This window comes from Aquarana catesbeiana, linkage group LG06 (assembly GCF_042186555.1).
Source record: "Aquarana catesbeiana isolate 2022-GZ linkage group LG06, ASM4218655v1, whole genome shotgun sequence".
Classification (NCBI taxonomy): Eukaryota; Metazoa; Chordata; class Amphibia; order Anura; family Ranidae; genus Aquarana; species Aquarana catesbeiana.
This window is the reverse complement of record NC_133329.1, coordinates 234112972-234135499: the sequence shown is the minus strand read 5'-3', so window position 1 is coordinate 234135499 and position 22528 is coordinate 234112972. Positions and strand designations below refer to the sequence as shown.

At 44.3% G+C, this 22528-nt stretch overlaps 1 protein-coding gene across 3 annotated transcripts in view; it reads left to right on the top strand.

The window, feature by feature from the left end:
* DHRS7B (dehydrogenase/reductase 7B) overlaps nt 1-22528 on the top strand; it is a 197754-nt gene that overhangs the window by 98680 nt on the left and 76546 nt on the right. For all 3 annotated transcript variants that reach the window (XM_073633061.1, XM_073633059.1, XM_073633060.1), the window contains exon 5: nt 16409-16501. In XM_073633061.1, the coding sequence (XP_073489162.1) occupies nt 16409-16501 (93 nt within the window). The remainder of the gene's footprint in view (nt 1-16408; nt 16502-22528) is intronic.

Sequence of the window (22528 nt, the reverse complement as noted above, 5' to 3'; positions counted from 1 at the left end):
CCAGGCCTCTATGGCTCAAATCTGCAAGGCCGCAACCTGGTCTTCAGTTCATACATTCACCAGATTCTATCAGGTGGATGTGAGAAGGCATGAGGATATCGCCTTTGGGCATAGTGTGCTGCAGGCAGCGGTACAGGGTCCTCAGGTCTGATTGCACCCTACTTGGTCGTGGTTCCCCCCCCCTCAGGTAGCATTGCTCTGGGACATCCCATCAGTAATTACTGTGGCTCTGTGTCCCGTGATGTTCGAGAAAGAAAATAGGATTTTTTAAAACAGCTTACCTGTAAAATCCTTTTCTTTCGAAGGACATCACGGGACACAGAGGTCCCGCCCCTCTTCTAATACACTATATTGCTTGGCTACAAAACTGAGGTATCCCTGCAAGGGGGAGGGATTATATAGGGGGTTGAACTTCCTGATAGGGTGTGCCAGTGTCCAATCACCAGTGATACCTATATAACCCATCAGTAATTACTGTGGCTCTGTGTCCCGTGATGTCCTTCGAAAGAAAAGGATTTTACAGGTAAGCTGTTTTAAAAAATCCTATTTTTTGCTCACAGTACTGCCCACAGACTCCTGGGAAAGGGTGACTCGCATTTCCCAGGAGCACAGCCGAGGGAGGAAGTTCCCAGGAGCACAGGTGAGGGAGGAGGTCCGCGGCTCAGGAAGTGGCAGATTAGGAGGACTACATAGCAACAGGACGTTACTGGTAAGTATAAAAACATTTTTTTTCTCCAAATATTTCTTTATAGGTTTAAAGGAGTCTGATTTATGGAATAAAAAATTTCAGGGTGGAACTCTGCTTTAAATGCAAATACAAACAAACCACCACAGTAGTACATCAACAATAGTCCCAAAGTCAGAGAGGAAAAAATCACAGTATTAACAGTCATAGGATCCCACAGCTTCCTCCAGTGATCCGGGCTGATAATAGCTAGCACAAAAACAGAACAGGCACGTGGGATCCCATTAAAAATTGTATTTTATTACATGAATAAAATGGCTATGGCACGTCACATCCGAGGGGTGTGTGAGGCAGCAATGGACAATTCTGAAACCGGCTCAGGAGTGACCTGCTCCGAATGACAGGCTGTTTAAAAACAGAGCGGCGTCAGCCACCACCTATCTCCTCGTGGTCATGTCTGTCAGGGGCAGTAACCCATTTCAAGAATGTTCCCCCTTTTTGTTTCTGTCTCTGGGTTAAATGCCGCTACTTTCAGGAGATTGGCCACCAGAATTGCGTAGAGATGGCCTCTTCTGGGCCTTTCACATAACTTAAACCCTACTACTAAACCCTAAAGCTACAAGGACATCCCCCATGTCTTTAGGTGATGGAACTCTTCTGTCTACTGAGAAGCTTATTTTATGTGTTGCGTCTTTTTCCTTTTTCTTTCTTCTAGCGCTTCAGTTAGGGATGCCCTTTCCTCCATGGCCGTAGAAGGTTTTCACTACAGATGCCAAACTGAATAGCAGTCCTTGACCCTCGCTCTGGACTTTGTTAATGGAGGAAGCTTACCCTCTCATCAACATTCTAGATCTCGGAGCAATCTGGTTGCCCCTGCAATGCTAGTTTTCTCTATAATCGGTTATCAAGGGCTCAACACAAGGAAGCACAGGTTTGTTGCCAGGTCCAGGGTTTCTTGAGCCTTTGCAGTGGATGCATTGATGATGCAGTGGAGTGAGTTCATTCTAATCGGTCTTTCTGGCTCTCCAGATTGTCCCTCATCTACTTCACGGGATTGCGATTAAGGGCATTCCAGTGATCCTCATCACACGGAATTGGCCCAGGAGGTTGTTTTACTTAACCACTTAAGGACCGAGCCTCTTTCTGAGATTTGGTGTTTACAAGTTAAAAACAGTTTTTTTTGCTAGAAAATTACTTAGAACCCCCAAACATTATATATTTATATATTTTTCGACCACCCTAGAAAAAATACACTTTTTTGAATGAAGAAATTAAGACCACAGTAAAGTTAGCCCAATTTTTTTATATTGTGAAAGATAATGTTACGCCGAATAAATTAATACCCAACATGTCACGCTTCAAAATTGTGCCCGCTTGTGAAATGGCGACAAACTTTTACCCTTAAAAAATCTCTATAGGTGATGTTTAAAAAAATTCTACAGGTTGCATGTTTTGAGTTACAGAGGGCTAGGGCTATAATTATTGCTCTCGCTCTACCGATCGCGGTGACACCTCCCATGTGTGGTTTGAACACCGTTTTCATATGCAGGCGCTACTCGCGTATGCATTCGCTTCTGCACGCAAGCTCGGCGGGACGGGGCGCTTTTAACCACTTCAATACAGGGCACTTAGACACCTTCCTGCCCAGACCAATTTTCAGCTTTCAGCGCTGTCGCAGTTTGAATGACAATTGCGCGGTCATGCTACATTGTGCCCAAACTAAATTTTTATCATTTTGTTCCCACAAATAGAGCTTTCTTTTGGTGGTATTTGATCACCTCTGCGGTTTTTATTTTTTGCTAAACAAATAAAAAAAGACTGAAAATTTTGAAAAAAAATAAGTTTTGCTTTTGTTTGTTAAAAAAAATTGTAAATAAGTAAGTTTTCTCTTTCACTGATGGGCACTGATAAGGCGGCACTGACAGGCACTGATACGGTGGCACCAATGAGCGGGCACTGATGGGCACTGGTAGGCGGCACTGATGGGTGGCACTCATGCGGCACTGATGGGCATTGATAGGCGGCACTGGGCATTGATAGGCGGCACTGCTGGGTGGCACTGGTTGGCACTGATGGGCGACACTGGGCACTGATAGGCGGCACTGATAGGGTGGCACTGATAGGCGGCACTGCTGGGCACTGATATGTGGCACTGATGGGCACTGATGGGCATCCCTGGTGGCACTGGCAGTGGTAGGCATTGCAGTGGGCACTGACTGGCAGCTGCCTGGGAACAGATTGGCAGCTGCCTGGGCACACAGTGACATTTCCCTGGTGGTCTAGGGGCATACCTGGTGGTCCAGTGTGGATGGCTTCCCTGGTGGTCCTGGGTAGGATCCGAGGGGGGGCTGTGCTGATAAACAATCAGCACAGACCCCCCCTGTCAGGAGAGCAGCCGATCGGCTCTCCTCTACTCGCGTCTGTCAGACGCGAGTGAGGAAAAGCCGATCACCGGCTCTTCCTATTTACATCGTGATCAGCCGTGATTGGACATGGCTGATCACATGGTAAAGAGTCTCCGTTGGAGACTCTTTACCTAGATCGGTGTTGCAGGGTGTCAGACTGACACCCCGCAACAACGATCGCCGCGATGCGCGCCCCCGGGGGCGCGCAGCGGCTAGATATTCCTGATCACGTCATATGACGTCCGATCAGGAATATCAAACCACTTTGCCGCCGTCATTCTGTAATAGGGCGGGCGGCAAGTGGTTAAAATATTTTTTTTTTCCTATTTATTTTACCTTAGACCTCAGATCTCATATTAACACTAAAATGCAATAAAAAAAAGTAAAAAATTTGTCATTTGAATTTTCCCTCCCTGTCTTTTAGAACAGCCACATTGAGAGACCTTGGCTCCTCCTCTTCCTTGGAAACACTGCGCCAGCCCCCATAAATTTTCACCTCCCCCTGCCAGCCTCAGTTATTTGTGTTTGTGTTTCCCCCGATGGGGAGACACTGTGCTAGGAACCAGGCCTAAGCCGTCAGGGAGACTGAGGGCTGTATTTTGCAAAGTCCCTACCTAAGAGACAGGGGTTCGGGGGCAGCATCAGGGTACTTACTGGCCGCATCTTGTCTGCCTCCCTTGCTTCACTGAGCGCTGGTGGAAGTCCAGGGGGCCCTCTTTCACAGCCACAGGGCTGTTTGCAGGGGACATCTCAGTCCCCCCTGTGCAGTGTATAGGCCGCAGATGGAACCAGGCATGCCGGTCGGCGAGTGAGGTAATTTCCGGCGGGGGGGGGCGCGGATGTGTTTCCTTTGACCCGCGACTTCCGGTTCCTGGTTGCGCAGCGCTGATAGAGGGCCAGGCACAGGCTGGAGAGAGTCCATACACCGCACAGACGGTGAGAAGGCTCCACAGGCTGCTCCACCAACATGTCAGAAGCAGATGCTCAGCGATGCCCGCTCCAGCCATCCTAAGGTAAGGGTACCCTGGGGAAGGGTTCCCCCTCTACCTAGGTTTTCCCTCCCCCCTCATGGTTTCTGTAGTGGGGGAGGGGAAGGAACCCCTCTAGGTGGGCAGGGGGGGGGGGGAGACCAAGTCCCTCATTCTCTAGGAGGGACTGGGCTCTCCCCATGGTTGTATCTCTATGTGAGTGTCTTGTGGGGATATTGACGGGTGTTTGTTTTTTCTATGTATTTCAGAAAGCTTCAGAGAAAACCCCCCCCCACATAGATCTAAAAAGTGTGCCTCCTGTAGGGATACCCTGGGGGAGGCTTGGAAAAAGGTCTTATGTAAGGACTGTATTGATGCACTAGTTAATGAAAGGGCATCTGAGCAGGAGTCAGGGTTAGCGGCATCAGTTAAAGAATTGTCGTCAACTTTTCAATCGTTTTAAAACCCTGTTTGAGGGCTTACAGGTTACCCCTAAATCCTCACCTGCATCGCAGAATACAACCCCGCTTTTAGCAGGGGAAAAAGACTTGGAGCCAAAGGGGTAAGGTCAAAGGAGGAGCGATTTTTCGCCCTCCTGAACAGCCCCGTAAGACCCAGTCATTCACTGGTTACAGTGGGAGGAAGATTGGGGGGGCCTTCCTTCCACAGTGGGAAGTAATTTCCCCCAACCAATTCATCCTGGGGATCATACGAAGGGGGTACTGTCTAGAATTTACAAAACCCCCTCCACGTCGAAGGTTAGTAACGCTTCTCCCCAAGTGTACGGCAAAAGCAGAAGCCCTCCTGAGAGCATTGTAGGAACTAGAGCAACAAAATGTGTCCAGAGTTCCAAGAGAAGAAGAAGGGATGGGCTTTTATTCACACATCTTCATGGTGAAAAAGCCCTCAGGAAGTTACAGATTAATTCTAAATCTGAAACCCCTGAACAAGGTGATTGTCTACAAAAGGTTCCGGATGGAATCGATATTCCCAGTCAGGGCTTTACTGCCCCAGAACTGTTACATGGTGTCATTGGATTTGAAAGACGCTTACCTCCACGTGCCCATTGCGGAACCTTTCAAAAGTTCCTACGCCTGGCGGTAAAGGTAGAAGAGGAAACCATTCACCTGTAGTTTCAGGTGCTGCCATATGGCCTATCCTCGTCACCCCGAGTATTTACGAAGGTCATGGCAGAGGCCATGGCCTTTCTGTGAATCAGGGGTATCAATTATTGCATACCTAGATGATCTACTTCTATTCGCAACATCCTCAGCAACTAATCAGGGATCTGGAACTAACAAAAACAACCCTAATAGGGTTAGGATGGCGACTAAACCTGGAAAAATCCAGCCTAGTTCCAGCTCAACAAATTTCCTATCTAGGATACCTGCTGGACTATACTCAGCTGAAATTTTCTCTCCCACCAGAAAAGATTCTGAAACTGGACCAAGCAGTATCGTCCCTTCAGAACAACCAGCAGGTTTCAATACAGGCGGCCATGTCAACCCTCGGCCTACTAACCTCTGCAAATCCGGCAGTCCAGTGGGCAGGCCTACACTTCCGTCCCTTGCAGGCCCTGGTTCTAAGGATGTGGGACCACAGCCAGGAGTCTTTAGACACTCTGCTTTCTGTTCCTCCTCGGGTCAAAAGATCCCTCTGGTGGTGGAGGAAGCAGATAAATCTTCCAGTGTCCAGAGTGATTACCACGGATGCAAGTGGCAGAGGCTGGGGGGCACATGTGGTAACTCATGAGTAATTAGATGAGTCTTACTCAAATATATGTGCACAGTTAATTAAAATATTTAGTATGGAGGCTAGGTATGTTTTTATTAATATGTGCATTCAGTGTGCATGAGCCCTTGTATTTAAATGTGGGTGAACTGGTGGTCCGTGAACCTGACACAATATTAAATGCAACGTGTCATAACCAACAAATAAAATTTGATTCATTTGAAATCAGAGCCCTTTCAAGACAGACCAGTGCAGGGTCCTTCCTTCCCTAAGCGGGACCTTTCCCTGGTCTTGCAGGTTCTGACTGAACCCCCCTTTGAGCCTTTAGAAGATTGTCCTTTAAGGACCTAATGTATAAGGCTTCTTTCCCAAGGCGTCTTTCAGGACAGCACCTGAGAGATAGCGACTCCACCCACCGGAAACAGGAAACACCTTCTTCCTCCAAACTTTAAAGGGAGGCACCTCCCTACCATACCTCAGTTTTTGTGTTTCCTCCGGCCCGGAGGGAACATCTTTTGAGGGGGAGTCAGGTTCTCTCGGGTGCTCCTGGGAGACGGGGCTTCCTTTCTTTTTTTCCTCCTTCAGGAGACCCGCTGTCCTCCCGGCCTACCCAAGCCTCGGCAGCGGTAGTAATCGGACTCCTCTTCCCCTCCTGGTGCTCGGCGAGAGCCGTACACCTGGTGATCCGCGCGGTCGTAGGAGCGGCGGTGCGCGTGCGCCGCCGCCATGTTTTTTGGCCGGCAGGCGCGGCGGAAGTGACAGGGCGAGGTCACTGGGTCAGCAGAAGCGTCATTTCCGGCGTGGATGCAAGGGGGGAGGAGGGAGGATAGGAACTGGCGCCTACTTCCGGTCTGGTGCAGATGCACTATGGGAGTCCGGAAGCGGCATATAAAGCCACAAGTGAGGAGCTGCACACCAGAGATGGAGGACTCGGCGTCTGTAGCGGTGGGGACAGGCACAGGCGCCAGTAAAGCTCAGGTAGGAGCAGCAGTTTAAGTCTGCCTTTCTTCCTTTTCCTGGGTTTGGTCTATTTTCTTTTTTCTCTACCCCCTAGTGGCAAGGGGCCTGTCTGGGCACTAGAGGCTGACTGGTTTCTTCTTAGTGCACCTGTGGGTGATTCTTGTGTAGCTGAGACCGGGTCTCACTAAAAGGTCCCCTGTTTTTTTTTCCCTTTTTTGTTTTTTCTCTCACAGGCTAAAAGCTCTGACCCAAAAAAGAGATGTCCTTCTTGCAGGGCCAAAATGGGAGAAAATTGGAAAAAAGTCTTATGTAGTACATGCATCACTTCTTTAGTTAAGGAGGAATCAGCTTCAGTTTGTGATGACCTGGTTGCCTCTGTAAAGAAGGAACTATACGCCACCATTCAGACTTTTCGTGACTCTTTAGTCAATCCAGCTGCTAGTCAGCCATCCACTTCTGAGGCTTCCCAGGGTTCTATTTCTATCCCCATGGTAGAAGCTTTACCTGAAGGCCCCTCTATCAGGGAGAGCAGTCCCCTACTCCTTCCGTTAAAGATTCGGAGGAGGAGGGTGAGGAAGCGGAGGTGGCTCCGTCCAAATTTAAGCTTTCCCTAGAGGAGGTAGACGGACTCCTTAAGGCTATCCATGTTACACTTGGCTTAAGTGAGGAAAAGAAGGAGTTATCTCTTCATGACCGCATGTATGCAGGGTTAAATGAGCCTAAGGGGCGAACATTTCCGGTTCATTCGGTCATTTCTGATGCCATTACTAAAGAATGGCAAGATCCAGAGAAAAAACCCTTTTTTTCCAGAGCACACAAAAGGCGCTTCCCTTTTGAGGAGGACCCTTCTGCGGTGTGGAATAAGGTACCCAGGTTGGATGCGGCCTTTTCACAGGTCTCTAGATCCACAGACCTGTCTTTTTTGAAGACATGGGTGTTCTAAGGGATCCAATGGACAAACGCATGGATCTTTTGCTCAAGAGATCATGGCAATCACTCATGAGCAATTTAAAACCAGCAATGGCCACAACCTGTGTAGCCAGGAATCTGGAATACTGGGTGAACCAACTTTAGATCTCATATAGTGGCAGATTCCCCCAAGCAGGAGATCTTAGATTCCTTTCCTACCCTGATTTCTGCGGTTGCTTATATTGCAGATGCTTCGGCTGAAGCTATCAAAATGTCAGCTAGGTCTGCAGCTTTAGCAAATGCTGCGAGAAGAGCTTTATGGCTAAAAACCTGGCCAGGTGATACAGCTTCAAAGAGTAAATTTTGTGGTATTCCCTTTTCAGGTGACCTTCTTTTTGGCCCTGATCTAGATAATATCCTAGACAGAACTGCCGATAAGAAGAAGTCCTTCCCGGTCAAAAAGAAAAAGCAGACCCCAAAACTTCTTTTTCGACCTCAAAAAACTCAACAGCAACAGCAGGAAAATAAGTTTCAGGGCAGGAGAAAAAATTGGTCCGCGCAAAAGGCGAAGGGAAAAGGCGGAATTCTCTTCTGTCCTCCTTCACAGGCCGAAACTCACGATGACTCATCCCTGCGGGTCGGCGGAAGATTACGAGAGTTTCTTCCGCAGTGGTCAGGGATAACTTCAAATCAGTTTATTCTGACCACTCTCTCGCAGGGTTATACTCTCGAGTTTTCCAGAAGTCCCCCAAGAAGGTTTCTGGTAACAAATGCTCCTCGAGATCCAGTAAGGGCCCTGGCCATGAAATCCTCTCTGGAGGAACTGATGCAACAGGGTGTAGTAATCCCAGTGCCACCAGAAGAATGGCACGAGGGTTTCTATTCACATGTCTTCCTGGTAAAAAAAACCAACAGGAAGATTTCGTTTAATTCTCAATTTAAAGCCACTAAACAGAGCCATCAAATACAGAAGGTTCAAGATGGACTCAATTTTCACCGCCAGAAATCTTCTGACTCCAGGTTGTTTCATGGCGTCAGTGGATCTAAAGGATGCATACCTGCATATTCCAATCTCATCCCAGTCCCAGAGGTTTCTCAAGTTGGCGGTAAGGTTGGAAGGCAGAATTCAGCATCTGTAATTCAGAGCCCTACCCTTCGGGCTATCATCCGCACCCCGAATTTTCACCAAAGTAATGGCAGAGGCCCTAGCTCCGCTGCGTCTTCAGGGAATCGCAGTAATTCCTTACTTAGACGATCTGCTATTTTTCGCCCCCTCAAGAGAGGAATTGAGGAGCAATTTAAGCAGAGCATGCAGCCATCTGGAGTCTCTAGGTTGGATCCTAAATCTCCAAAAATCTTCCCTGGAACCATCTCAGGAGATTCGGTTTCTAGGGTATATAATAAATTCGGTAAGCCAAAGAATTTTTCTTCCTTCAGAGAAGAAAGGAAAAATCCAGGATACAGTGTTTTCTTGCAGACCAACCAGCAGCTGACGGTAAGATTGGTCTTGTCAGCCCTGGGTGTTCTGACTTCGTCAATGCCAGCTGTTCAGTGGGCAAGACTACACTTCAGACATCTGCAGGCTTTTCTTCTGAGATCTTGGGATCACAATTTGGAATCCCTAGACTCAGAGGTAAGAGTTCCAACCCAAGTGAAGAGGTCACTATGGTGGTGGAAAAGGCAGGATATCCTATCGGAGGGGTTAGTCTGGGCCTTTCCAATTGAAAAAATGGCTCACTACCGATGCCAGTTCCTGGGGTTGGGGAGCCCACCTAGAAAAGGGTTTCACTCAGGGAAACTGGTCCAGGAAAGAGGCGACCAAGTCCTCAAACTGGAGAGAGCTCAAGGCGATCGACTTGGCTCTGAAGTCATTTGCTCAGGGGCTCCGGGCCCAGCATGTTCAAATACTAACCGACAATGCCACGGCCGTGGCTTATATAAACAGGCAGGGAGGTACAAGGAGCAAATCGCTGCAAGTACTAGCCATGAGCATTCTCCGTTGGGCAGAAGGACACTTGCTGTCTTTATCAGCAGTCCATCTAAAGGGATCCCTGAACAGGGTGGCGGATTTTCTGAGCAGAAACCCCATTCAGGAAGCAGAATGGTCGCTGAACCCAGAGGTTTTCGCCATGATTGTCGAGAAGTGGGGGCTGCCAGAGGTGGACCTGTTCGCCTCAAAGGAGAATGCCTTGGTTCCGCAATTTTTTTCCCTAAGCAATCACGACGGGTCACTAGGAACAGATGCCTTGGCGTATCCATGGAGATTCCATCTCTGCTACGCTTTCCCCCCATTCCAGTTAATTCCCTTAGTATTAAGAAAAATTCAAAGGGAAACGGTACCAGTTATCCTAATCACGCCTTTATGGCCAAGAAGGGCTTGGTTTTCAACCGTTCTGAAAATGGCGGTCAGGCCTTATTGGCATCTGCCCCTCAGGCACGATTTACTATTTCAGGGGCCAGTAAATCACCCAGAGGTAGCCACTTTGGCGCTCACAGCCTGGTATCTGAAGAGCAGCTCTTAAGGAGCAAAGGTTTTTCCAACCGGTTAATCTCAACGCTATTATCCAGTAGGAAAAGGGTGACTAGAAATATCTATTCCAAGGTCTGGAAGGTTTACAATACATGGTGTAATTCATCTGCCCAGGACCCAGGGAGTCTTGTTACCATTCTGGAATTTTTACAGGTTGGTGCTGACAAGGGACTAGCAGTTAGTACCTTGAAGGTACAGGTGGCTGCGCTAGCAGTGTTCCTAGAAAGATCTGTGGCCTCAGATCCGTTGGTAACCAGATTTTTCAGATCCCTTACGAGATCCAGACCAGCACCACTTAAGTTGTTTCCCAAATGGGATCTGTCGATAGTCCTCCAGTCTCTAACAAGGAGTCCCTTTGAACCTTTGGAAGAAGCGCCACTCAGATATCTTACTTTTAAGTCTGTGTTTCTGATTGCCATGGTCTCTGCACGCAGGATCAGTGAGCTTAATGCTTTATCAGTTAGGGAACCCTATTTATCTATCTTCCCAGATAGGGTTATACTTAGAACAGATCAGAAATTCTTACCAAAGGTAGCTTCAGTGCAGAATCGTGTTCAGGACATTGTACTTCCGACCTTCTGCTCCAACCCAGTAGGGGAGAAGGAGACTTGTTTTCACATGTTGGATGTTAGAAGAGTTTTGTTATGTTACTTGGAAAGGACAAAGCTCTTTAGACGTTCAGATTCTCTGTTTGTGCTATTTTCGGGCAACAGGAAAGGTTGCCAGGCTTCTAAAATCTCTTTAGCAAGGTGGCTGAAGCTAGCCATTTTAGAGGCTTATTCGCATGCAGGTGTGTCTCCTCCAGCAGGAATTTCTGCACACTCAACAAGAGCATTAGCGGCCACTTGGGCAGAGAGAGCTGGTGCCACCCCTGAACAAATCTGCAAGGCGGCAACATGGTCGAGTTTTCACACATTCGTGAAACATTACAGGCTGGACCTCACATCTGCTAATGATCAGGCGTTTGTCAGAAAGGTCCTGCAAGCTGTTGTCCCGCCCTAAGGGGGTAAGTCTCTGTTATCCTCTCAGGTGCTGTCCTGAAAGACGCCTTGGGAAAAACCAAGTTAGACTTACCGGTAACTTGTTTTCCAGAAGTCTTTCAGGACAGCAACATCCCGCCCTATTGTATTGTATATACTATGCTGTGACTAACGTATGTGTTTATGTGTTCCAGCCGGGGCCGGAGGTCTTCTCTACTACAACTGAGGTATGGTAGGGAGGCGCCTCCCTTTAAAGTTTGGAGGAAGAAGGTGTTTCCTGTTTCCGGTGGGTGGAGTCGCTATCTCTCAGGTGCTGTCCTGAAAGACTTCTGGAAAACAAGTTACCGGTAAGTCTAACTTGGTTTTTCTTGGTGCCAGTGACCACTGCCAGGATGGTCAGCGAAAAAGCTCTTTCAGTTAGACCCCCCTTTTTGTGTTATTTTTTTCGGATCGAGACGTTTTTAAAACTGACCCGGCTTTTTTTACCGAAGGTGGCTTCGAAATACCATAGCAGCCAGGAGGTAATCTTGCCAACTTTTTGCCCTAATCCTTAAAATGAAAGGGAGTTTAGGTTCCATACTTTGGACATCAGGAGATGTATCCTACGTTATTTAGAGCTGACAAAGAGTTTTAGGAAGTCAGACTTTCTTTTTGTGGAGCAAGAAAGGGACAGAAGACGCACCATTGCCAGATGGCTCAGGATAGCTATTAGTCAAGCCTACAAGCTGGCGGGTAGAGAGGCCCCCATGGGAAGTAAGGCACACTCTACTATGGCAGCTTCTCAGGCGGAAAGAGCTGGAGCAACGCCAGAGCAGATTTGCAAGGCAGCAGTATGGTCTATTGTCCCGCCCTAAGTGGTAAGTGCTCGTCTATCCTCTCAATGTGGCTGTCCTGAAAGACTGGGAGGGAAAATTAGAGTTACGCTTACCGGTAATGTCTTTTCCAGTAGTCTTTCAGGACAGCCCTAGTTACCCACCCGAATTTTTGGGGGGTCTTGAGGAAGACCTAAAATGCAGGCACAATAGTAATATGTGATAGTATTTTAATAACATGTTCTTTTGTCTTCCCCGCTAACCGGAGGTGCTCTAGAAAAAACTGAGGCTGGCAGGGGGAGGTGAAAATTTATGGGGGCTAGCGCAGTGTTCCCAAGCAAGAGGAGAAGCCAAGGTCTCTCAATGTGGCTGTTCTGAAAGACTACTGGAAAAGACGTTACCGGTAAGCATAACTACTAATTTTTTTTTTGTAATGTCCCTTTTTAAAAGCTATGGGTGAAAGTGATGTTTTGACGTCGCTTCCGCCCTGCAATGATATGGAGACAGGTGAGGGCCATCTTTCCTCTCACTCGTCTCCATACCAAACCAACAAAAGGACGCGATCGCCTGCGCCACTACCGACGACTCCGGTAAGCGGCGTAGGGCACTGGAGCGCGGCGGGAGGGCCTCTTTCCCACTGCCAATTAAAAGTGATCTTGCGGCAAATTTGCCGCGGAGACCACTTTTATCTGAAAGTGGACCGCCCGCTGAAGAAGAGCATACCGGGGTTATGGCTGCTAGCTGCTGCCATAACCCCGGTATTCCTCTTCAAAGTAGCAACTTAAAACGACGGCGGATGGTCCGTAAGTGGTTAAACTCTTGGAAAATGCTTTATTGGCCCTTGCGGTTCTTCCAGACCTCCTTTCTTAAGGGCCAGCATTTCATCCTACAACTCAGACGCTGGCTCAAACAGCATTTCCGTTTAAGCAACAGTCCTTTCAGATCCGGTCATCCTTAGCCTCTTGAAGGCTAGGAATCAACTTCTCGCAAAGTTTACAATCACACCTAGAATGCCTATTTTGCTTGGTGCAAGCCCAGGATCTTTTATTCTAGAAAATATTTCATGGAATGTATTCTTTCCTCCAGTCTGGTCTGGACCAACATCTGTTTTTAGTCATTAAAGCACAAACTCCAATACTATTCTTTTTTGCATCCTGCTCCAAAAAATCCTATGAAAATGTATCATCCATGTCTGGACAAGGTACACTCTGTGAAAATTTACTTCTCAATCTTTATCTTCCTTTACAAAATCGAATTAACTCTGTTCTACCTGAAGGTTCCCGCAGGTATGTCTCCCTGCATCTCACTATACTGTTGCTTGGTGAATCCAAAATAATATTATTAGGGCACGTTTTACCAGATTTGTGTAGTGTCTCATGGGCTTTTCAGTATTTGGCATCTGTTACTCAGATTTGCAAAGCTGCCACTTGGGCTTCTGTTCACATGTTTATTTTCTTCCAAGTGGATTTTCAGGTCTCCTTTGGTGCCAGTTTCAGGTGTAAAGTGCTACAAGTTGCTCTGAGTCTGTCAAGCCTTTCTGTCCTGTTTGTTATGAGGAACTGTTGGCGTTCTTTACGGTGTTGCTCACCCCTCAGTACTGCTTTTCAGATGTCCCAGTCGTAAGGCGTGAAGTCTGTGTCCACTGCTCGTGTGACATAAGCCTTAAAGTAATAACTCAAGTTTTAATTTTTTTTTTTAGCTAGGAAATAGAGACCATTATCATAAATAAAAGAAAATTGCAAATTTTAAGTAGTCCCCAGAACAGAAATATAAAATTTTCCTCAAAGACATTAGTTCAAGTGACTACCAGGTATTTCCCTCTTTTTAGGGTTTCCTTTCAGTTCCTGCTTCGGGGAAAGGAAGTAAAGCCAAATCTCCCTACTGGGACATACAGTGCCTTGCAAAAGTATTCACTCCCCTTGGCTTTTTTACCTATTTTGTGATGGATCATTTATATGTGATGGATCAGAACACAATAGTCTAAGTTGGTGAAGTAAAATTAGAAAAATATATATACATAAAACTTTCAGAAATAAAAAACTGATAATTGGCATGTGCGTATGTATTCACCCCCTTTGTTATGAAGCCCATAAAAAGCTCTGGTGCAACCATTTACCTTCAGAAGTTACATAATTAGTGAAATGATGTCCACCTGTGTGCAAGCTAAGTGTCACATGATTTGTCATTACATATATACACCTTTTTGAAAGGCCCCAGAGGCTGCAACACCTAAGCAAGAGGCACCACTAACCAAACACTGCCATGAAGACCAAGGAACTCTCCAAACAAGTAAAGGATAATATTGTTAAGAAGTACAAGTCAGGGTTAGGTTATAAAAAAAAATATCCAAATCTTTGATGATCCCTAGGAGCACCATCAAATCTATTATAACCAAATGGAAAGAACATGGCACAACAGCAAACCTGCCAAGAGAAGGCCACACACCAAAACTCACGGACCGGGCAAGGAGAGCATTAATCAGAGAGGCAGCACAGAGACCTAAGGTAACCCTGGAGGAGCTGCAGAGTTCCACAGCAAAGACTGGAGTATCTGTACATAGGATGACCATAAGCAGTACGCTCCATAGAGTTGGGCTTTATGGCAGAGTGGCCAGAAGAAAGCCATTACTTTCAGCAAAAAACAAAATGGCACGTTTTAATTTTGCGAAAAGGCATGTGGGAGATTCCTAAAATGTATGGAGGAAGGTGCTCTGGTCTGATGAGACTAAAATTTAACTTTTTGGCCATCAAAGAAAACGCTATGTCTGGTGCAAACCCAACACAACACATCACCCAAAGAACACCACCCCCACAGTGAAACGTGGTGGCAGCATCATGCTGTGGGGATGTTTTTCAGCAGTAGGGACTGGGAAACTGGTCATAGTTGAGGGAAAGATGGATGGTGCTAAATACAGGGATATTCTTGCACAAAACCTCACACACTCTGTCTGTGATTTGAGGCTAGGACGGAGGTTCGCCTTCCAGCAGGACAATGACCCCAAACACACTGCTAAAGCAACACTTGAGTGGTTTAAGGGGAAACATGTAAATGTGTTGGAATGGCCTAGTCAAAGCCCAGACCTCAATCCAATAGAAAATCTGTGGTCAGACTTAAAGATTTCTGTTCACAAGCGCAAACCATCCAACTTGAAGGAGCTGGAGCAGTTTTGCAAGGAGGAATGGGCAAAAATCCCAGTGGTAAGATGTGGCAAGCTCATAGAGACTTATCCAAAGTGACTTGGAGCTGTGATAGCAGCAAAAAGAAGCTCTACAAAGTATTGTCTTTAGGAGGGTGAATAGTTACGTACATTGACTTTTTCTGTTATTTTGTCCTATTTGTTGTTTTGAAGATGTTTGGTTTTTTTTTTCTTTTTTTTTTTTCTTTTTTTTTTATTATGAAGAAAAGTTGTGGGCATGTTCTGTAAATTAAATGATGCAAATCCTCAAGCAATCCATGTTAATTCCAGGTTGTGAGGCAACAAAACACAAAAAAATGCCAAGGGGGGTGATCTTCAGGTGTTCCTCCAAAGAAAAACTATTTAACACTGTCCACTAACAAATTGATTGCTCCCCCATCCCCAAATATTAATATATTGTGCGTATCTTGCATAGCCATCATGGCTCCAAAGCCTAACTGCCCCATCACAAATGTGAGTCAAGCCATATTAATACATGGCTACCAAACTACAAGGGTAATCACTTCAGACAAAGTGCTATTACATATTAGAGAATGACTCACTTAGTCTTCAAACTAAGTGCTCTATATGTCCCCCAACTTGTATATAGCAAAGAGGAAAACAGTTATGAAATAAAAATAGACCATTCACTCCAAACTCTAGGGGAGTGATAAATGGCAGAATGGTTAATAAACCACAAAATAATACTTCATAAGTACCCATTCCAGGAAAATGTGTCCTATTGTATGTAAGGCTATCGAAGGCCAATGAGGACAATTTTTAATGTGGTACCCAAAGTACATGGCTAAGTCAGGCAATGCCAGTCCCCCACAACGTGTTTTGTCGCTACGCAGAGTGACTTTCTCAAGCAAACTGAGTGTTGCCAATGTGCTAGGGGTGGTCAAACAAGTCTAAAGTCAAAATGTCACGAGACAAAAGATGCACATGAGGTCAGAATGTCACGATGCATGCAACCTAATGACATGCTTGATGTCATGGCACATGCAGCATCATAACGTTCACAAAAACACACTGAGGAAAACTCAATAACAAGATGAACCAGTGCACAAAAATTCCACTTTCTAGGGGACAGTCAGCCAAAGCACAAGAATACAAATCACTGGTAATCGGCCAAATCAAAGAAATTTTACATTTTCATTAAAATTCATAGAATATTTTCTTTGAAAACAAAGTAATATTATGAGCCTGCATTTAAAAACCCTTTCAGACCCTTTTTTTTGCTTTGATTCCAGCTCTTCTTCCATCAATGATCAATAATAAAAGAGGACACATTGTTGCCATCAGTAGCATTCAAGGAAAAATAAGTATCCCTTTCAGATCTGCATGTAAGTAATCAGAAATATGTGACACATGTTTATATATTTGTACATCACATAATCTCAGCGTACATAACCAAGATGAAGTAATATTTTTCTGGGATGAGAAATAACCTTACTAAAGAGATGATATCAGTAATAGGTAAGGTTATTACTCACACTCTATTCTTTTGCCACTATCCTCTGATTTTAAAGCCCAGTACTGTGCTAAGGTTTTAGTTTATTTATCAATAAACAACCTACAAGGTACATAAACCAAAAAACTTAATCTATTCAATATCTGGTGTGTCCACTCTTTAGTTGGATACACACTATACATTTTTCTTTAGATTTTTTTTTTCTTTTAGATTTACCAAAACCATATGATCTGAGGTCAAACCTAAACACTTTCAATTTGTATGCAATCAGGCAGGCCCTTGCACTAAATAGTTGAAGGTAAATCTAAAGTAAATCGAACAACAATAGTTGTACTTGTATAGTGTGTATCCAGCTTTTGCCTTTGAAACCTCATCAGTACCTTATTTTTCAAAACATCCTTAGATATTTTTTCAGCTATAGTGTCTAAAATATTTGCACAATACATTCACTACATTACAGTACTTTACACAGTATATTGCCTGCACATGTGCCTCCTACTGTTCCTTCTACAAGTGTTTGAATATTTCAGCAGCTGTGCAATGACTGCGCATTGTAGAAATGTTAAGTATTCAATGAACTGCTACTCAGGCCTCCAGTTCAGCGTGTTAGTTAAACATACTTACACAAATTTATTAGTGGGTATTAGTTTAGCAGCGCAAGAACATTTACTGTATATTTACCATTTTTTCATTGTGGGAATACAATTCATGTTTGCAGCAGTTTTGTTTAGTTTTTTGCATTTATCCTTTTAGTCAAATTGCGGCAGCGCGCAGCATTACTTTGTTACACAAATTTGTCGTACAATATATTGCAGAGCCTAAATGCAGTAGCTGCATTCATGTAGTCATTGTGTGTGTGTGTGTGTGTGTGTGTGTGTGTGTTTTCTTTTTTTTTTTTTTGTTTCACCTGTGACCTGACCAGTAACACACTTCCTGCCTTGGGGTGTCTCCACTTTGCATCGAGGAGCAACAAACATAGTATAATAATGTGCTGGGATGCTCCGTTTGTATTAAACAACCCTAATCATGCACAAAAACTATGGAAAACCCTTCACTCCCAAAACCAAGTAGGCAGGGAAAGGTAATTGTCACTTTATGTGTGCCACAGCGAAATCTGTACTTCTTTTTTTTTTTTCTATTTTTTTTATTACGGTATTCTAAAAGTCCTACATAGAACAAATGTCATAATTAAATCCACAGGGTTTATATAATCAATATGATTGTATTTGGCGTCTGAGATCAACGTGTTTTGCACGCTTCCTCTGGATCCATGCCTTTTTATATACAATGAAAAGGAAATTCTTTCTATACGGCCATATACAGTTGTGCTCATAAGTTTACATACCCTGGCAGAATTTTTATGATTTCTTGGCCATTTTTCAGAGAATATGAATGATAACACAAAAACAATTCTTTCACTCATGGTTAATGTTTGGCTGAAGCCATTTTTTATCAATCAACTGTGTTCACTTTTTTTGAATCATAATGACAACAGAAACTACCCAAATGACCCTGATCAAAAGATTACATACCCTGGTGATTTTGGCCTGACATGCACACAAGTTGACACAAAAGGGTTTGAATGGCTATTAAAGGTAACCATCCTCACCTGTGATCTGTTTGCTTGTAGTTAGAGTGTGTTTAAAAAGTCAGTGAGTTTCTGGACTCCTGACAGACCCTTGCATCTTTCATCCAGTGCTGTACTGATGTTTCTGGATTCTGAATCATGGGGAAAGCAAAAGAATTGTCAGAGGATCTGTGGGAAAAGGTAGTTGAACTGTATAAAACAGGAAAGGGATAAAAAAAAAAGCTAGCCAAGGAATTAAGAATGTCATTCAGCAGTGTTCAAACTCTACTCAAGAAGGGGAAAAAGAGGGGTTCTTTTGAAACCAAACCACGGTCAGGTAGACCAACTGAAATTTCAGCCACAACTGCCAGGAAAATTGTTCAGGATGCAAGTAAAAACCCACAAATAACTTCAGGTGAAATACAGGACTCTAAAAACATGTGGTTTGGCTGTTTCAAGATGCACAATTAGGAGGCACTTGAAGAAAGCTGGGCTGTATGGTCGAGTCGCCAGAAGAAAGCAATTACTACGCAAATGCCACAAAGTATCCCATTTACAATACGCCAAACAGTAGAGACATGACTCAAACCTTCTGGCACAAATTGAGCCTTTTGGCCACAGCCGAGAGGAGTCAACAAGGCCTATGATGAAAAATACACCATTCCTACTGTGAAACACGGAGGTGGGTTGCTGATGTTTTGGGGATGTGTGAGCTACAAAGGCACAGGCAATTTGGTCAAAATTTATGGCAAGATGCATTCAGTATGTTATCAAAAAATACCAGAGGAACGTTTGCATTCATCAGCCAGAAAGCTGCGCATGGAACGTACTTGGACATTCCAACATGACAGTGATCCAAAACACAAGGTTAATTCGACCTATCATTGGCTACAGCAGAATAAAGTGAAGGTTCTGGAGTGGCCATCTCAGTCTCCTGACCTCAATATCATTGAGCCACTCTGGGGAGATCTCAGACATGCAGTTCATGCAAGACAGCCCAAGAATTTACAGGAACTGGAGGCTTTTTGCCAAGAGGAATGGGCAGCTTTACCATTTGAGAAGATAAAGAGCATCATCCACAAATATCACAAAATACTTCAAGCTTATTAAAAACTGGGGTATGTAAATTTTGATCAGGGTCATTTGGGTAGTTTCTGTTGTCTTTTATGATTTAAAGAGTAAACACAGTTTGATAATAAATGGCTTCAGTCAAACACTAACCATGACTGAAAGAAAAGTTTTCGTGTTATCATTCATGTTCTCTGAAAAATTGCCAAGAAATCATAAATTCTGGCAGGGTATGTGAAATTATGAGCACAACTTACTGTTGGCATCTAGTGGCACTCAACGCGTGTCCTGGCATTACAGCCATTCATCAGGAGTGTTGTGAAGTAATGTACTGGGAGGGAAATAAACAGTGGTTAATGATAATGCCCTTACAATAAGAGAGGGCAGAGGGATTATATCCCAACAAGGTGGAGATAGATTGGGATACTTACTACACAGTCTCAAGGCCAGGTCCGGTATCCGCCAAGGAAGAGGGGGGTAACAGGCATGATGTCTCCCCCGGGGTTGAGACAGGGGAAACCTCCAAGGACGGAGAACAGCGCCCAGAGCCCAACACAGTGGCCTGGCCTTAAGGCTGTGTAGTAAGTATCCCAATCTATCTCCACCTTTTTGGGATATAATCCCTCTGTTCTCCCTTATTCTAAGGGCATTATCCTTAACCCCTGTTCATTTCCTACCCAATACATTACTTCACAACACTCCTGATGAATGGCTGTAATGCCAGGAAACGAGATGAGTGCCGCTAGATGCCAACAGTTACTTGTCTCTATTCCATATGTTTTTCAATTGATTTATTATACCATGTATATACATGTCTATTCTTTTTTTCTGTATTGCATGCTATGAACAGCATATTTAGTGTAAGTCTTGTGACTACCTATCTATTTGATACAAAATATCTGATATGTATTCTAGAGTATAATAAATAAATTGTGTACTGTAACTTCTTTTCTATGTTGTTGTTTTCTCCTGACATGGCGTTCCCTCATTTAAAGTCCCACAAACTCTTCCTTTCTATCTTATGAGCACAACTGTATTTCTCTTCTAGCAGGACATCCTATGCTCGAGTATAACCCCATATAATTAAAAGGGAAGCTACCATCAACTACTTCAGGCTGCTCCCACCACTTGAAACTTCCATATATGTATCCCTCAACTGCATATAAACAACTTCTTTTCATCTATCTTTAACGTGAATGACTACTACCACATTCCTTTTAATAAGTGGAGCATATTTGTCTTTCATTGCAAAATGGAAGGTTTGTGCGCCATTTTGCAATGGAAGACAGATATGTTTCACTTGTTAAAAAAGATGTGGTGGTAGTCATACACTTTGAAGGTACATGAAGAAAATACCTTGTTTGTATACAATAGAGGGATACACATGGAAATTTCAATCTGGTTTTAATTGATGGGAGCAGCCTTGAAGTATTTGATGGTACCTTGCCTTTCATTTTTGCTTATATATGGGGTTATAATCCAGCATAGTACAGCCATGGCTTAAAGTTTTGAGAACGACACAAATATAAATTTTTCGCATAGTGTGCTGCTTCAGTGTTTTTAGATCTTTTTGTCAGATGTTACTATGGTATACTGAAGTAGACCTTTATTGACCATTACATTTAAGTTCATGCAAAGAGTCAATATTTGCAGTGTTGCCCCTTCTCTTTCACCCTGACATGCTGTCAATCAATTTCTGGGCTACATCCTGACTGGCAGCCCATTATTGGAGTTTGTCGATTTGTGTGTGTGTGTGTGGGGGGGGGGGGTTGGTTCACCTGCCTCTTGAGGATTGACCACAAGTCCTCAATGGGATTAAGGTCTGGGGAGTTTCCTGGCTATGAACCCAAAATGTCGAAAGTTTTTTTCCCCAAGCCACTTTATCACTTTTGCCTTCTGGCAAGGTGCTCCATCATGCTGGAAAAGGCATTTTTCCTCGGCAAACTGTTCTTGGATGGTTGGGAGAAGATGCTCTTGGAGGATGTTTTTGTACCATTCTTTATTTATGGCTGTATTCTTAGCCAAAATTGTGAGTGAGCCCACTCCTTTAGCTGAGAAGCAACCCCACACATGAATGGTCTCAGGATGCTTTACTGTTGGCTTGACAGAAGATTGATGGTAGCGCTCTTCTTTTCTTCACCGGACAAGGATTTTTCCAGATGCCCCAAATAATCGGAAAGGGGATTCGTCAGAGAAAATGACTTTACCCCAGTCCTCAGTAGTCCAATCCCTGTATCTTTTGCAGAATATCAGTCTGTCCCTGATGTTTTTCCTGGAGAGAATTGGCTTCTTTGCTGCCCTTCTTGATACCAGGCCATCCTCCAAAAGTCCTCGCCTCACTGTGCAAGCAGATGCACTCCCACCTGCCTGCTGCCATTCCCGAGCAAGCTCTACACTGGTGGTGTCCCAATCACGCAGCGGAATCAACTGTAGGAGACGGTCCTAGCGCTTGCTGGATTTTCTTGGGTGCCCTGAAGCTTTCTTCACTAATGCAGTGGAAATGTTTTTTTATGGGATTAAGTTCATTTTCAAAGAGGGACTTTGCAATTAATTGCAATTCAACTGATCACTCTTCGCAACATTCTGGAGTATATGCAAATTGCCATCGTAAAAACTGAGGATAATAGGGGGGTGTTTGGGACTTTAAATGAAGCACACAGTATGTGCCTCCATCCCTGGTTCAGGTATGAGAAAAAGGATGTAAGTACTCAGAGGGATGAGTAACTCCCTTTTCTCTTGTACACATCCTCCTCGTTGAGCGGTATAACGTTTGATCATACTGGTCTACTCATGTTTCGTTGTCTTTTATAGAGTTGCATCTGCCCCTGAAGAGTGGTATCCAAGAAATGCACCGGACTTTTAGGATGCAGTCTCATGCCTACTGATAGGAACCTATTTAGACCAAATGATTATACTGTGTTTTTTTTTTACCATTGATTACACTGCATAGTGCCATTTAGATGACGTGTGCTTATATGAATTTGCAATAATTTATTTTATCCATATTAAATCTCTTGTCAATTTTATATGCCATCCCTTTGATATGTATATGTAATGTATTCATGAGGTCAACACCATGTATGTGTGTGTACATATTAAACATTTTCTACTATGTGCATCATTGTTTATGTATTGTCAGACTCAATATGCCAATTAAATATATTTTCTAATTACCTCACTCCCACAAATCAATAGCCTCATTTAAAGTCCCACCTTCCTTTTTCTCATATAAAACTGAGGCAACAGACTATGTGAAAATTAATA